Below are 15359 nucleotides of genomic sequence, written 5' to 3' on the forward strand. Positions count from 1 at the left end.
TCATGGTTAGGAAGAATCAATATCATGAAAATGGCCATACTGCCCAAAGTAATTTGTAGCTTCAAAGCTATCCCCATCAAGCTATCATTGACCTTCTTCACAGAACTGGAAAAAAACACCTTAAACATCATATGGGACCAAAAAAGAGCCCACATAGCCAAGACAATCCTGAGCAAAAAAAAAAATAGACCAATGGAACAAAACAGAGGCCTCAGAAGTAGCATCACATATCTACAACCAGCTGATCTTTGACAAACCTGACAAAAACAAGCAATGGGGAGCGGATTCCCTCTTTAATAAATGGTGTTGGGAAAACTAGCTAGCCATGTGCAGAAAGCTGAAACTGACCCCTTCCTTACACCTTATACAAAAATTAACTCCAGATGGATTAAAGATTTATGCCTGAGACCTAACACCATAAAATCCCTAGAAGAAAACCTAGGCAACACTATTCAGGACACAGGCATAGGCAAGGACTTCAGGACTAAAACACTAAAAGCAATGGCAATAAAAGCCAAAATAGACAAATGGGATCTAATTAAACTTAAGAGCTTCTGCACAGCAAAAGAAACAATAATTAGAGTGAATCAGCAACCAACAGAATGGGAAAAAATTTTGCAATCTACCCATCTGAGAAAGGGCTAATATCCAGAATCTACAAAGAACTAAAACAGATTTACAAGAAAAAAAACCTCATTAAAAAGTGTGGAAATGATATGAACAGGCACTTCTCAAAAGAAGACATTTATGCAGCCAACAGACATATAAAAAAAAGCTCATCATAACTGGTCATTAGAGAAATGCAAATCAAAACCACATTGAGATACCATCTCAAGCCAGTTAGAATGTTGATCATTAAAAATGTGGAGACAACAGATGCTGGAGAGGATGTGGAGGAATAGGAATGCTTTTACACTGTTGGTGGGAATGTAAATTAGTTCAACCATTGTGGAAGACAGTGTGACCATTCCTCAAGGATCTAGAAATAGAAACATTATTTGACCCAGCAGTCTCATTACTGGGTATATATCCAAAGAAATATAAATTGTTTCATTATAAAGACACATGCCCACGTATGTTCACTGTGGCACTGTTTACAAGAGCAAAGACTTGGAACCAACCCAAATGGCCATCAATGATAGACTGGATAAATAAAATGTGGCACATATACACCATGGAATACTATGCAGCCATCAAAAAGGATGAGTTCATGTCCTTTGCAGGGACATGGATGAATCTGGAAAGAATCATTCTCAGCAAACTGACACAAGAACAGAAAATCAACCACCGTGTGTTCTCACTCAAAATTGGGTGATAAACAATAAGAACACATGGACGCAGGGAGGGGAGCAACACACACTGGGGCCTCTTGGTGGGTAGGCGAGCTAGGGCAGGGATAGCAGGGGGTGGGATGATTAGAGAGGGATAATATTAAGATAAATATCTAATGTAGATGATGGGGGGCTGGATGCAGCAAACCAGCATGGCATGTGTATACCTATGTAACAATCCTGCACGATCTGCACATGTACCCCAGAACTTAAAGTATAATTCTAAAAAAAAAAGGAAAAAAAAGCCTATGAGATATAACCTTAACCTTCACATTTACTCATCCTTTCTAATCCCCATTTCCCACGTCAAGCTACATAATGAAAGAACATCTGAAGCTCATGCTTTTTAATTTTACCTATGCCTGTACTCAAAACACTATCCCTCTACATGCATAGGGTTGTGTAAAATAATATCCATAAGCTGAATGTATGTTGTAGAACATTTTTAATGCTATTTGGGTACATTTATTCTTTATTAAATTATAATTGCATAACTGTGTAATACGTTGAAGCATATTTACTTATTGGGAACAATGGACTTATTTCATTTTAGTTGACTCATTGACTGATATAAGAGCTCACTGTGGGCAGAGACTTTGTCTGCCTAACCTGTCACTGTGTCCCGGATGCCAGTAATAATTCCTGAAAATTAAAGTCTGTCAACAAATAATAGTTAAATGAATGAATGAATAAATGAGTGGTCATTTTATTTTTACATCAGTTTTGGGAGACAGTTCTTCATGGGTTTCTCATATTTCTGCACATCTTTGAAGTAAAGTTACTGAGGGCCCTTTGTTCTGGAATATATTTAAAAGGAGATTATTTTATTTTTATTTATTTATTTTTTTTTATTGCATTTTAGGTTTGGGGGTACATGTGCAGAACATGCAAGACAGTTGCATAGGTACACACATGGCGGTGTGTTTTGCTTTCTTTCTCCCCTTCACCCACATTTGGCATTTCTCCCCAGGCTAACCCTCCCCTCCTCCCCCTCCCACTGGCCCTCCCCATTTCCCCCCAATAGACCCCAGTGTTTAGTACTCTTCTCTCTGTGTCCATGCATTCTCATTTTTCATCACCCACCTATGAGTGAGAATATGCGGTGTTTCGTTTTCTGTTCTTGTGTCAGTTTGCTGAGGATGATTATTTTAACAGAAAGATTAGGAACATAAAGATAGTTCCTATCCCCAAAATAAAATGCAGGCATGCTTAAAAGAATAAAGATTGTATCTCCTTCTGGAGCAACGGGTACACATGTTTATTGTCCATTACAAATTATAGTTGTTTTCTATAATACAATCTGCCGCATGTGTATGCTTACATTAACCGCCTCAAAGCAAAAATTATATGAGGCAATTGTAAACAGGCAAGAAAGACTTTACTGAAGGCTTGTAATAAAACAGGCCAAAACTGTGACTGAACTCAACTCTGCTAAAATAAAGGTGGTAGAGATTTTAGGAACTAGACTGGGTAGGTGGATCATAGACAATCTGTTTTTGCTAAGTGGCTTTGCTCAAAGGAATGGTTAGCTTTCTTCTATCTTTATGTCAAAAGGTAGTTTTATAACTTGCTGCAAGGTACCAGCTGAAGTTAGGCTCCTATACTCCCCGGGAGTCTGGAAGACAGACTACCTTAATGACTAAATTTCAAAGGGACAGCAGCTCCCAGATCCTTGAGAAAGACAGGCCTGGGTTGTGAAACTGGCAAGAGGTTTTATCAAAGATTTACATTTCAAAGAAGCAGAGAAATAATTTGCAATTTCAAGTTTTCTAAAGTAAATGCTCTAAGGAAAATGGAGTCAGGGCTGTAGACACAGGGAGAAACTGTCGAAAGTTTGATCAAGAGGAGGAAAACATTAAGGTCATGTTGATTACCTTCTTTGGATCACCCTATGGGAATTGGGGCTTGGGGAACCAGCAATAGAAACAAAAATCAATGATCCTTTGACTATTGCTGTTGCTATGAATAAACTTCTTTTATCCAGGAGTCGTGTCTTAATCAATATGCATAAATTTGTGGCAGTTTGTGAGCTTAGCAGTAGCATAAAATCACAGAGGCTTCAAACTTCTTTATAATCTGACTTCAAATTGTACACTTTTGGGAAATATTCATCAGAATTTTTCCCAAATAAAGAGATCACATCAATCAATATTAACATGATAAATATTTACCAACTGTTGAACATTTAAGAAAATTTATTTATGAAGAAGTGAGTTTGCTAGAAAAGTACTTACTAGTTATATATGTCTTCCTGTCGATGTCTCTCTATTCATTTTAATTACTTATGTTTAGTAATTTTAGTTAATAACATGAAAGATGTAATATTTCTAAGCTGTATGTAAGTTTATTATAATGGTTTTTGAAAGCCGAAGCACAGAGGATGCTATTCTGAAATTCAAATTGGTAATATTACATTGCTTTATGAAAACATTATTGTAAGTAACAAGGTACTTTAAACTGCAGTGTAGAAATACTCTTTAAAAGTAGAGGCCCAAGGCATCTTACCTTTGATTTTTAGTATCTGCTTCTTTATATAGTCATAATATGGGAATTAGTATTATTTCATAAAGCATCTAGGTCATAATACTTATTTCTAACTCACAATTTTGTTTCACTTTAATCAAATAATTCAATATTAGGTATTAATCAAATTAATATGAGGTATTTATTAAATTAGGCAATTTCTACTATATTGCAATAGTCTTAACTGAAGGCTGTGCTGAATGAATTTATAGTTTTGTACTGTTGCTTTGATTTTTAAAATCTCACTGTGAAATTATTCAACTTTTTGAAAAATTTAATTTTATTGTGTTAGGAACAATAACATGAGATCTAACCTCTTAACAGATTTTAATGTACAATATGATATTAACTATAGGCACAACATTTATCCAATGTTTTAGGTGTAACAGTACTTGAAGGCCCTATTTATGCTGTGGGAGGCCATGATGGCTGGAGCTATCTGAATACAGTGGAAAGGTGGGATCCACAGAGTCAGCAATGGACATTTGTAGCCAGTATGTCAATTGCTCGGAGCACAGTTGGTGTAGCAGCATTGAATGGCAAGTAAGTAAATTTTCCTCTGTTTTTCTTAATTTATAAAAAAAAGTTATTGGGTAAATAGTATTTGAAAAATAACTTTTAATAAACCAGTAAAAATCCTTTAAAAACATTATAAGCTGTTGATATTTTTTAATAGATAAATAAACACTGGTGTTTTCTCTGTAGGCAACAGAACCCAACATTTCTTCACATTGATTATTAAAGAATTATCCAATATATTTCATGGGAATATTTACATCATTTTTTATAAGATAGTTGAGTAGCCTTCAAAAAACTACTAAAAGTTTGGTGTTCGATATATCTTTCTTTGCATAATTACACCGGTTTACTTTTCAAGCATCCCCATTAATATCGCTCTAAATCAATAATTCTCAACCTCAACACTGTTGATATTTGAGGTTAGATGGGTCTTTGTTGGAAGAATTCTTCTGTCCTGTGAATTTCAGGGTGGTTAGAAGTGTCCTTGATTTCTACCCAGTTGATGCCAGCAGTATCTTCACTCACCACCTCAGTGTAACAAGCAAAAGTATCTCTAGACATTGCCTAGTATTTTCTGAGAAATGGCAAAATATAGCCCCTGTTTTCCCCATGGGAACCATGAATCTAAACAAAGCTAATATCACCTCTTGCCTAGACAATTGCAACAGCTTCTAGTTTGGTTTTTTAACTTTTCTCTGCAGCCTTATTTATGAAGGCTTCCAGAGGAATTCTTTCACAAAGGCAAACAATAAATCAGTCCTCTTCAAAAACTTGTCTTTTATTATCTTTGTTGATTTAAAGTCTATTTTTTCAGAAACTAGGATTGCAACTCCTGCTTTTTTTCTGTTTTCCATTTGATTTTGTGTCTGTGTGTCTTTGCATGTGACAGGGGTCTCTTGAATACAGCACATCAATGAATCTTGACTCTTTATCCAGCTTGTCATTCCATGTCTTTTAATTGGGGCATCTTTTAATTGGCCTATTTACATTTAAGGTTAATATTATTATGTGTAAATTTGATTCTGACATCATAATGCTAGCTGATTATTTTGCAGACTTGTCTATGTATTCATAGTGTCACTGGTCTGTATACTTAAGTGTGTTTTTGTAGTGGGTGGTAATGGTTTGTCCTTTTCCTATTTAGTGCTTCCTTCAGGAGCTCTTGCAAAGAAGGCCTAGTGGTGACAAGTTCCCTTAGCATTTGCTTTTCTGAAAAATATTTTATTTCTCCTTCACTTTCGAAGCTTAGTTTGGCCAGCTATGAAATTCTCAGTTGTAAATTCTCTTAAGAATGTTGAATACTGGCCCCCAATCTCTTGTGGCTTGTAGGGGTTCTGCTGAGAGGTCTGCTATTAGTCTGATGGGCTTCCCTTTATAGGTGATGTGGCCTTTCTCTCTGGCTGCCCTTAGCATTTTCCTTCATTTCAACATTGGAGGATGTGATAATTATGTGTCTAGGGGGTTGATCTTCTTGTGGAATATCTTGCTGAGGTTTTCTGGATTTCCTGAATTTGGAGGTTGGCCTGTGTTGCTAGGTTGGAAAAGTTCTCCTGGATGATATCCTAAAGTGTGTTTTCCAATCTGATTGTTTTCCTCATCTTTCATGTACCCCTATCAGATGTAGCTTTGGTCTTTAAACATAATCCCATAGTTCTTGGAGGTTTTATTCATTCATTTTTATTCTCTTTTCTCTAAACTTACCTGCCTGTGTTATATCAGCAAGACAGGAAATCCAGACAACCTCAACAAGACATATCAGCAAGATAGTTCTCAAGTTCTGATATCCTTTCTTCTGCTTGCTTTATTCAGCTATTGATACTTGTGTTTGCATTATGAAGTCCTGTTGTGTTTTTCAGCTCCATCAGGACATTTATGTTCCTCTCTAAATTGGTTATTGTGGTTAACTGCTCCTGTGATGTTTTATCATGCTTCTTAGCTTCTTTGCAATGAGTTAGGACATAACCTTAATCTCAGTGAAGTTTATTGTACCTATCTTCAGAAGCCCACTTATGTCGTTTCATCCATCTCAGCCTCAACCCAGTTCTGTGCACTTGCTGGAGACATATTGCTGTCATTTTGAGGAGGAGAAGCACTCTGGCTTTTTGAGTTGTCAGCATTTAGAGGTTGATTCATTCACATCTTCATGGGTTTATCTACCTTTGATCTTTGAGGCTGCCTACCTTTGGATGGGGGTTTTATGGGGTCTTTTTCATTGATGTTGCTGCTGCTGCTTTCTATTTTTCATTTAGCAGTCAGGCCTCTTTTCTATAGGAATGTTGCAATTTGGTGGGGGTCCCTCCTACTTCTGGTGACATCACCATTGGAGGCTGCAGACCAGCAAAGATGGCAGCTTGCTCCTTCTTCATGGAGCTCTGTCCCAGAGGGGCACCAACCTGATACCAGCCTGAACACTCCTGTATGAAGTATCTGGAGACTTCTGTTTGGAGGTGTCACCTAGTCAGGAGGAGCAGGATTAAGGGCCAACTTAAATAAACAGTCTGCCCATGGCCTGGTGGGGCAGATGTACTGTGCTGTGCTGACTCTCCAGAGCCAGCAGGCAGAAAAGACTAATACTGCTGATGGATGATACTGCAGCTGCCCCTCCTCCTGCAGGCTCCTCTCAGGGATATCAGAATTCTCTTCAAACCCCCTGGCTGGGGATGCTGAAACTCCCATGTGGAGGGCCCCTGTGGTGGGCAGGAGTGGATCAGGGTCCCGTTTAAAGAAGCAGTCTAGCCACAAACTAACCCAGTCATGCTCCACTATGAGAAACTGCTCCCAGTCTAGACTGCCCAGTCTTTCTGGCACCAGCAGCAAGGGAAAACAGCTGAGTGAAGCTGCAGTGATGGCAGCTGCACCTCCATCTCTGGGAATTCATGTTCTAAGGTGTAGCCTGCTGTGCTGGCTGGCACATATTCCAAGCCAGTAGGCTTTAGCTTGTGGGGTTCCATAGGAGGAAGGCCAAATGGCCCCCTAGCTTCAGCCTCCTTCCCATGGGAGTGGACGGCTCTCCTACCTCATGGTAGTTATCAGAGCATGAGTATGCAAATACTCCTGTATCCTACTACCTGCTCCACTGGCTGCCCATCTGAGTGGCCACCATGAGTCTGCACAGCTTTGTGCTTGTGACCAAAGCCTGGTGGTATGGGCTCACAAGGGGACCTCCTGATCTGTGGGTTGCAGGGACCTGTGGGAAAAGCATGGTTTTCAGGGAGGGGTAGCACAATCCGTTACCACCTCCTTTGGCTGGGAGAGGATGCTCCTAGTGCCCCATGCAGCTCCTGGGTGGGCCCTCGCTCAACCCTGCTTTTCCTCACTCTCTGTGGGTTGCGCCAACCACCTAGTTGATCCTAAAGAGAGAAACTTGGTACCTCAACTGAAGATGCAGAATTCACTTGCCATTTTTTCCTTCTCTCTGAGAGCCAAGAGCAAAGCTATTTCTTCTATTTGGACATCTTGGCTACTCCCTCCTATTGTATCATTCTTATGCCTTTGCATCCTCACAGCTTAGCTATCACTTATGAGTGAGAATATACTATGTTTGATTTCCCATTCCTGAGTTATTTCACTAAGAATAATGATCTCCAATTCCAACCAGTTAGTTGCAAATGACATTATTTCATTTCTTTTTATGGCTAATATTCCATGGTATATATATATATACACACCACAATCTCCTTATTGAATAATTAATTGATGGATATTTGGGCTGGTTCCATATTTTTGCAAATGCAAATTGTACTGCTATAAACATGGTTATGCAAGTATCTTTTTTGTATAATAACTTATTTCCCCTGGGTAGATACCCAGAAGTGGGATTGCTGGATCAAATGGTAGTTCTACTGGTAGTTCTTTAAGGAATCTCCACAGGGTTTCCCATTGTGATTGTACCAGCTTATATTTCCACCAGTAGTGTAAAGGTGTTCCCTTTTCACAACATGCATGCCAACATCTATTTTTGTTTTTAATTATTTGATTATGGCCATTCATGCAGGAGTAAGGTAAATCTGTTGTGGTTTTGATTTGTATTTCCCTGATCATTAGTGATGTTGAACATTGTTTCATGTTTGTTGGCCATTTGTATATGTTCTTTTGAGAATTGTGTATTTATGGTCTTAGCCCACTTTTTAATGGGATTCTTTGTTTTTTTACTTGCTAATCTGTTTGAGTTCCTTTGTAGATTCTGGATATTAGTCCTTTGTTGGAGGTATAGATTGGGAATATTTTCTTCCACTCTGTGGGTTGTCTTTACTCTGCTGATTGTTTCTTTTGCTGTGCAGAAACTTCTAAGTCCCATCTATTTATCTTTGTTTTTGTGGAATTTGGTCATAAAACATGAATTAACACTGTATATGTCTATACACACATATCTACATATACAGTGAATACATATTCATATTATGTATTTTGTTTAATGGAAAGATAGGCATATTCCTTATAATTATTTTCCAAAATTTATTTTGGTTATCCTCTAAATTCATTCATTTAAACTTTGATATACCTTTCTCAGATTTTGATAGACTTTCTCAAAAAGTCACTCTTAAATATCCCTTTAGAATATTCTCTGTAAATATTTACAGATTAATTTGAGAAAGATGTGTGATCTCTAAATTTGAAATATTAATATTTTCTTCTGCGAAGATAGTTATACTTTTATCTTTTAAAATTACTCTTCTTGTATTTCAGTGCTTTTTAATTTTGGCATAGGCTATTCTTTCTTTCTGAGATTATTCATGTTAACTTGTATTTTTGAATATTTTACATATTATGTGGTTAATCATTTCTATTTATACATTAATAATTACAAACTTAAATTGTAAAAGATAATTTCTATATATAATAACCATTTAGCTAATACATATGTTTATTATATTTATTATTCAATTTATAATAATAGATTTTCTAGAAAGATAAACATTTATTTAATAAACTATTAAGGAAACTTTTTCTCTGTTTTCTTAATACACATTGATTGATTTTTTATTGTGTTGTTTATATTTTTAGAATAATGACCTAAATAGTAATGATATCAGGTGTCCTTGTATATCTATTCTAATTGGAAAACCTTTATAGTGCTTTATGGTCTGTGATATCTGTTGCTATTTGAGATACATATATTGTTTAAGGTTGGGACAGTATTTTATAGTCTGTAGTCTTCATAGTGGAAATTTTATTTTTGAAAATTAGCATATGTTTTATGAATATGTCAAGATGATGATTGTTTTATTATTTGATCTGTTTATGTGGTAATTTGCATAAATACTCTAACTATAAATCATATTACATATCTAAGTAAATCCTATTTGCTCATATTGCATTAGTCCTTTAATCTTTTTGCATTCCATATTCTAGCTATGATTTTGCATTAAAATTGCTTATAAAGTATTTCACAGCATTTTTCATTATGATATAAATCTTATTTTAGCATATCATGGCACGAATGAAGAAACTTTCTACAATTTATCTGCTATAATTGTCTTTAATCATGAGAAGCATATTTTCTTGAGCATGAGAAAGAAATGACAGGAGGAATTTTATGTACACTAGTATGTATAGTATCTTTACAATTTCTATTTTACCGATATTCTAAAATTTAGCTGATGGCTTAAAGTCACATATCACTTCCAATTTCACCACTACCACAAAAAATTTATTTAATATTGCTATATCCTCCTTGTATATTTTGATTATCCTAATTTGTTATTTTTCTTTGTTGGCTTTGTTACTACTTTTATCTTGTCTTAGCATTTGCCAGTGTCATTATATGGTTTTGTTTTTATTTTTAGTCAAATTAGCATACACACAGACTATGTTTATTTTCTTATTTTCTTACTAATTTTTGTTGGACTTCATTCTACTTACTCTTTCTTCAAATTCAGAATTTAACAAATGATGGTATGAATAGTTGTTCTTGGAGTTTATTATTCTTTATCACTATGTTAGTTCATTCTCACGTTGCTATAAAGAAATACCTGAGACTGTGAAATTTATAAAGGAAAAAGGGTTAATTGGCTCATAATTCTTCAGGCTCTACAGGAAGCATGATGCAGAAATCTGCTCAGCTTCTAGGGAGTCCTCAGGTATATAATCATGGCAGATGGCAAGGGGGGGCAGGCACATTACCTGGTGAAAGGGGGAGTAAAAGATTCAGGATTCAGGTGGGAAGTGCTTCACACTTCTTTTTTTTTTTTTTTTTTTTTTTTTTTGAGACAGAGTCCCACTCTGTTGCCAGGCTGGAGTATAGTGGCTCAATCTTGGCTCACTGCAACATTCACTTCCTGGGATTAAGCAATTCTCCTGCCTGAGTCTTCCAAGTGGCTGGGATTACACGTGCCTGCCACCTCGCCGAGCTATTTTTTGTAATTTTAGTAGAGATGGGGTTTCACCATGTTGGCCAGGCTGGTCCCAGACTCCTGACCTCAGGTGATCCACCTGCCTCGGCCTCCTAAAGTGCTGGGATTATAGGCATGAGCCACTGCACCAGGCCCCTACTTTTAAACAACCATATGTCACAAGAACTCACTCATTATTGCAAGGACAGTACCAAGAAGGATGGTGCTAAACCATCCATGAGAAATCTGCCACCACGACCCAATCACTCTGACCGGGTCCCACCTCCAGCACTGGGGTTTATATTCCAATATGAGATTTGGGTGGAGACATACATCCAAACTATATCAATTACTATACTACAATCACATTTATTCATTCTCCTACACTCAACTACTGAGTGGAGTCAGACATTTCAGTTGTTTTGTCTTCTTAAAAATAATGCTGTGGCTCACGCCTGTAATCCCAGCACTTTGGGAGGCCGATACAGTGAATCACGAGGTCAAGAGATCGAGACCATCCTGGTCAACATGGTGAAACCCCGTCTCTACTAAAAATACAAAAAATTAGCTGGGCATGGTGGCGCATGCCTGTAATCCCAGCTACTCAGGAAGCTGAGGCAGGAGAATTGCCTGAACCCAGGAGGCGGAGGTTGCGGTGAGCCGAGATTGCGCCATTACATTCCAGCCTGGGTAACAAGAGCAAAACTCCGTCTCAAATAAAAAAATAAAAATAAAAATAAAAAAATAAAGAATAATGCAGTTATGAATATTCTTAGATATATCTTTTGGTGAACATACATACACATTTTAGCTGGTTTTAGACCTAGAACTTAAATAAATGGCTATGCTTTACTTATTCTTGTGCTCTGCTTTAGTAGATACTGCTCAAAAGTATTTGCAAAGGGTTTTCCTAATTTATCCACACACTAACAGATTTTTGAATTCTGAATGCTTATGTACCCTACTGACTTGGTAACATCTGACTTGTCTTTTATTTATCTTTATCCATTCCAGTGAATAATGCTATCACATTCTCTAATAACTGATGTGATCAAACATTTTTTATACATGTATTAGTCATTTGTATTATCTTTTTGAAGTTTATTTTCAAAATTTTCTTTTTCTATTTTCCTGTGTTCTCTTCTTCACTTTGATTTATGGAGTTCTTCATATATTCTGAAAATTAATCATTTCCAAGTGAGTGCATCTCACTTTATTATTATTAATTTCCAGGAAGTATGTGCTATATAATTTATTAGATTCTATGTCTGAAAGGGACTTTCCTGTGTTTTCTCACATTGTTTGCAAATTAGCTTAAGTAGTTTAATATTTCTGCCTTGTATTTTTAAAATTCAGTAAATATTATTTACTTATTCAACTTTTTTGGGGAGTGGGAGAGATCTGTAAGTCCAGGGATGTTTTTTATCTTTCACATGTACTTTTACAACCCAAACTTTTATTCCTGTAGATGTTTTTACTAGTTAACATTCAGTCAAAAGCCAGAAATCAGAACAGTCATTTGTCAGTTCTTCTAAACAAAGATATTTTAATATTAAATACAAAGTTTTTTAGTAAGTATAAAAATGTACTAGTTAACCAAAAAGTCAACAAAATAGCACTATATTGTAAATTAATCAACTCAAAATAATAGCTACCTCTCCTGGGGCTGCAGAACAAATGGACAAGATTAAAATGATTTAAGATTTAGAAGCTTGGGGAAGGGCCCTATGCACTGATATTCAGTCAACTGTGATTTGGGCCTTACTTAGCTGGAGCTAGTCTCAGTAGCAAAGACCTGGGGCCCAGAGCTCTGAGGAAAGGATGGCAATCTGCTGGTGCTTATGTCTTAGAGTTGTCTCAATGAAGCTGATGGCATGAGAAAAACTGCAGACTAGGTGTGTCTGATGCTACAAAACAACTGTTGCTGCTATAGTGAGAAAAGGATGGGGTGTCACTCACACACACACACACAAAAGCAAACAGAAAAGAACAAGACCCTTTAGTCTCCTCTAGTCTTTTAGTCTCTGCCACACTGTAATGACAGATCCTAACAGGGAACCAGGTGGCAAAGCAGAAAAGCTGTTTCCGGAGATTTCACCCCATCTCAAAAGCAGAAAACACAGGAGATGATGTAGACAGGAGAAACAACAGCTTAAAAAGCTGGCACTTCCTCCACAAAGTGCAAATGTTTGAGGGGGTACACACTGAGGGCTACTTTTCATTCTTTTAAATTACTACTTGGAGAATCATTTTAACAATCTCAACTCTTTTTCTTCTGCTTAGGAAAGTTTTGAATTTATTGAGACTTATTTAATTGTTCTTTCCCCCATTATTCCAGTGCTCTGATTTGAGATATATTTTAGTACATATTTACGTTAATGGTTATATGTGTGTTTTAAAACTGATTTCTTTGCCACAAATCTCTTTCCTCAGTTAAGAAAAAAATTAACTAAATTCAATCAATGCTAATTTACTTATGATCTTTAGTATTTTCAATGCAGACTTAAAATTTTTGTATTTTAATTTACTTCCACAATACCTTTGACTCACTTCTTTTCAATTATCTTTATAACCAGCTTATTTTGAATGTGTTATCTTATCATCTTAAAAGTTTTCTGTTTCACTAAATGCATAGTTTTAGTTTGAGAACACAAATTATTTATTTTTTCCAATACACAAGTTTTAAAGTATATACTTTTATCTCAAAAATAAAATATTTTTATATAATAGAAAAACATCATGCTTTGTTTTACCTTATTTTGTTTTTCTATTTATTACTTATGATTTTCCCTGTCACTTAATATTTAAGTCTCTTAATATCTTTCAAGGTACATTTATTTCCTCTCAAAATCTTGCTCCCAAATGTTTTTCTATAAGTTTACTTAATATCAATATCCATTATTATTTTTAAAATTCTATTAGATGAGGAAGAAAAGGTGATTGAAACTCATAAAGAGCCAAAGCAAATTGCTACTTGTCACTTCAGTTCTTTTTTGTATTTGGTAAAGCTTTTCTTTGCGGTAATGTATAAAGTTTTCTCTATCAACCTTTCCACAAAACCACTTTTAACATCAAAAAATATCTGTAAACATTCCTGCTAGACTTCTTTTGACTATAGTTGTTGAGACAAACTCTACATCCTACTATCACCACTGCTTTGTAAGGCTGCTGTGTAGAAGTGAAAATAGGTTGAAATCATATACAGCCCACAGTCGTGGGCTGCTTGCATTAAGTGGTTGGGTGTTCTTTCATTACCTTCCGAGGAATACTGAAAATTCTAGGAGAGGAATTAAAATATTCTTATTACCAACTTTCAGTGTTATCTGCAAATTTTCTAAAAGAAATTTTTTGGAATTGTTTCTATATGAAATATAGAAATGTATACCACTTCTCACTCCTCTCAATACAACTTTTATTCTGTTGTGCCTTTTAATGACATTCATAGAAAAAATATTTTCCAATCTGATTTCTCCTGATGATCACTTTTCCCCCATAAAAAGAATTTTAAATAAATCATATAAGATTTTTCATTTGTGTTAATATTGTCATTTTGCTCAATTAACACCACTTTGTGTAACATGTAATATATACATTACTGTTTTTTCTACTTATACTCATATTTTCTCTTGAAAAATGTTTTTTAAGCATTACAATATTTTTTCTTTAAAAAAACTTAACTTGGAAGTTAATAAAACTTCACATTCTTTAATATTAAATATTAAAATTATTCATAGGTATATCTATTCACATATAGCAAAACTTACAATAATAGAATGGATGTCCTCTGGCCAGGCACAGTGGCTCACCTCTGTGATTCCAACACTTTGGGAGGCCAAGGTGAGAGGATTGCTTGAGCCCAGGAGTTTGAGACTATCCTGGGAAACATAGTGAGACCCCAGCTCTACAAATAATTTCAAAATTAACTGGGCATGGTGGCATTCTCCTGTAGTTCCAGCTACTTGAGAGGCTGCTGTGAGAGGATTACTTGAGCCAGGAGGACAAGGCTGCAGAAAGCTGTGATCATACCACTGTTCTACAGCCTGGGTGATGATAGAGAAAGACCCTCTATCCAAAAAAAAAAAAAAAAAAAAAAAAAATGATGTCCTCTAAGATGTTAATTTTATAATTCTAATAGGGGATAATAGAGGAGAGCACAATCCTTTTCTGCCTCTTTACTTTTTCTTTATTATTTATAAGTAGCAGTCAGTTATTTAGTGTGACTTTTTCTTACCATTTACATTGACACCAATATATTTATTGCTGGTATTGTTTAGAAAATGCACAGCAAATTTCCTCAGTATGGATGAGAATTATCCTGTCCTTTCATTATCTTATTCACTTGTTACATTCTTTTGTAACAAAAACACACATATATATTAAAGTATTAGCACATTATTTATCTATATTTTGGATAATTAGCTTGCATTACAGCTTTGTGATTTTTTGACTTTATTTGAATTGACTTAAAATAGGTATTTTGTTGTAAATAGTCTCCAATCTTAATCAGAAATAAATGAAGAAACTATTTAACACAGAGTGTTGTGGCAATTTCTTATATGTGGTTATGACTAATTGTCTATCCAGTTTCTTCTACTGCCCCTTTAAATTGACTCTACATAGAAATCATTATTCAGGTTGCTTTTCCTATCCTTGT

General features: G+C 35.7%; 1 protein-coding gene across 1 annotated transcript in view; it reads left to right on the forward strand.

Annotated features, from left to right (window-relative positions):
- KLHL1 (kelch like family member 1) overlaps nucleotides 1-15359 on the forward strand; it is a 436959-nt gene that overhangs the window by 392951 nt on the left and 28649 nt on the right. The window contains exon 8 of the mRNA XM_002742615.4: nucleotides 4235-4397. Within this exon, the coding sequence (XP_002742661.1) occupies nucleotides 4235-4397 (163 nt within the window). The remainder of the gene's footprint in view (nucleotides 1-4234; nucleotides 4398-15359) is intronic.

The sequence above is a fragment of the Callithrix jacchus genome, chromosome 1, assembly GCF_049354715.1.
Source record: "Callithrix jacchus isolate 240 chromosome 1, calJac240_pri, whole genome shotgun sequence".
Lineage (NCBI taxonomy): Eukaryota > Metazoa > Chordata > Mammalia > Primates > Cebidae > Callithrix > Callithrix jacchus.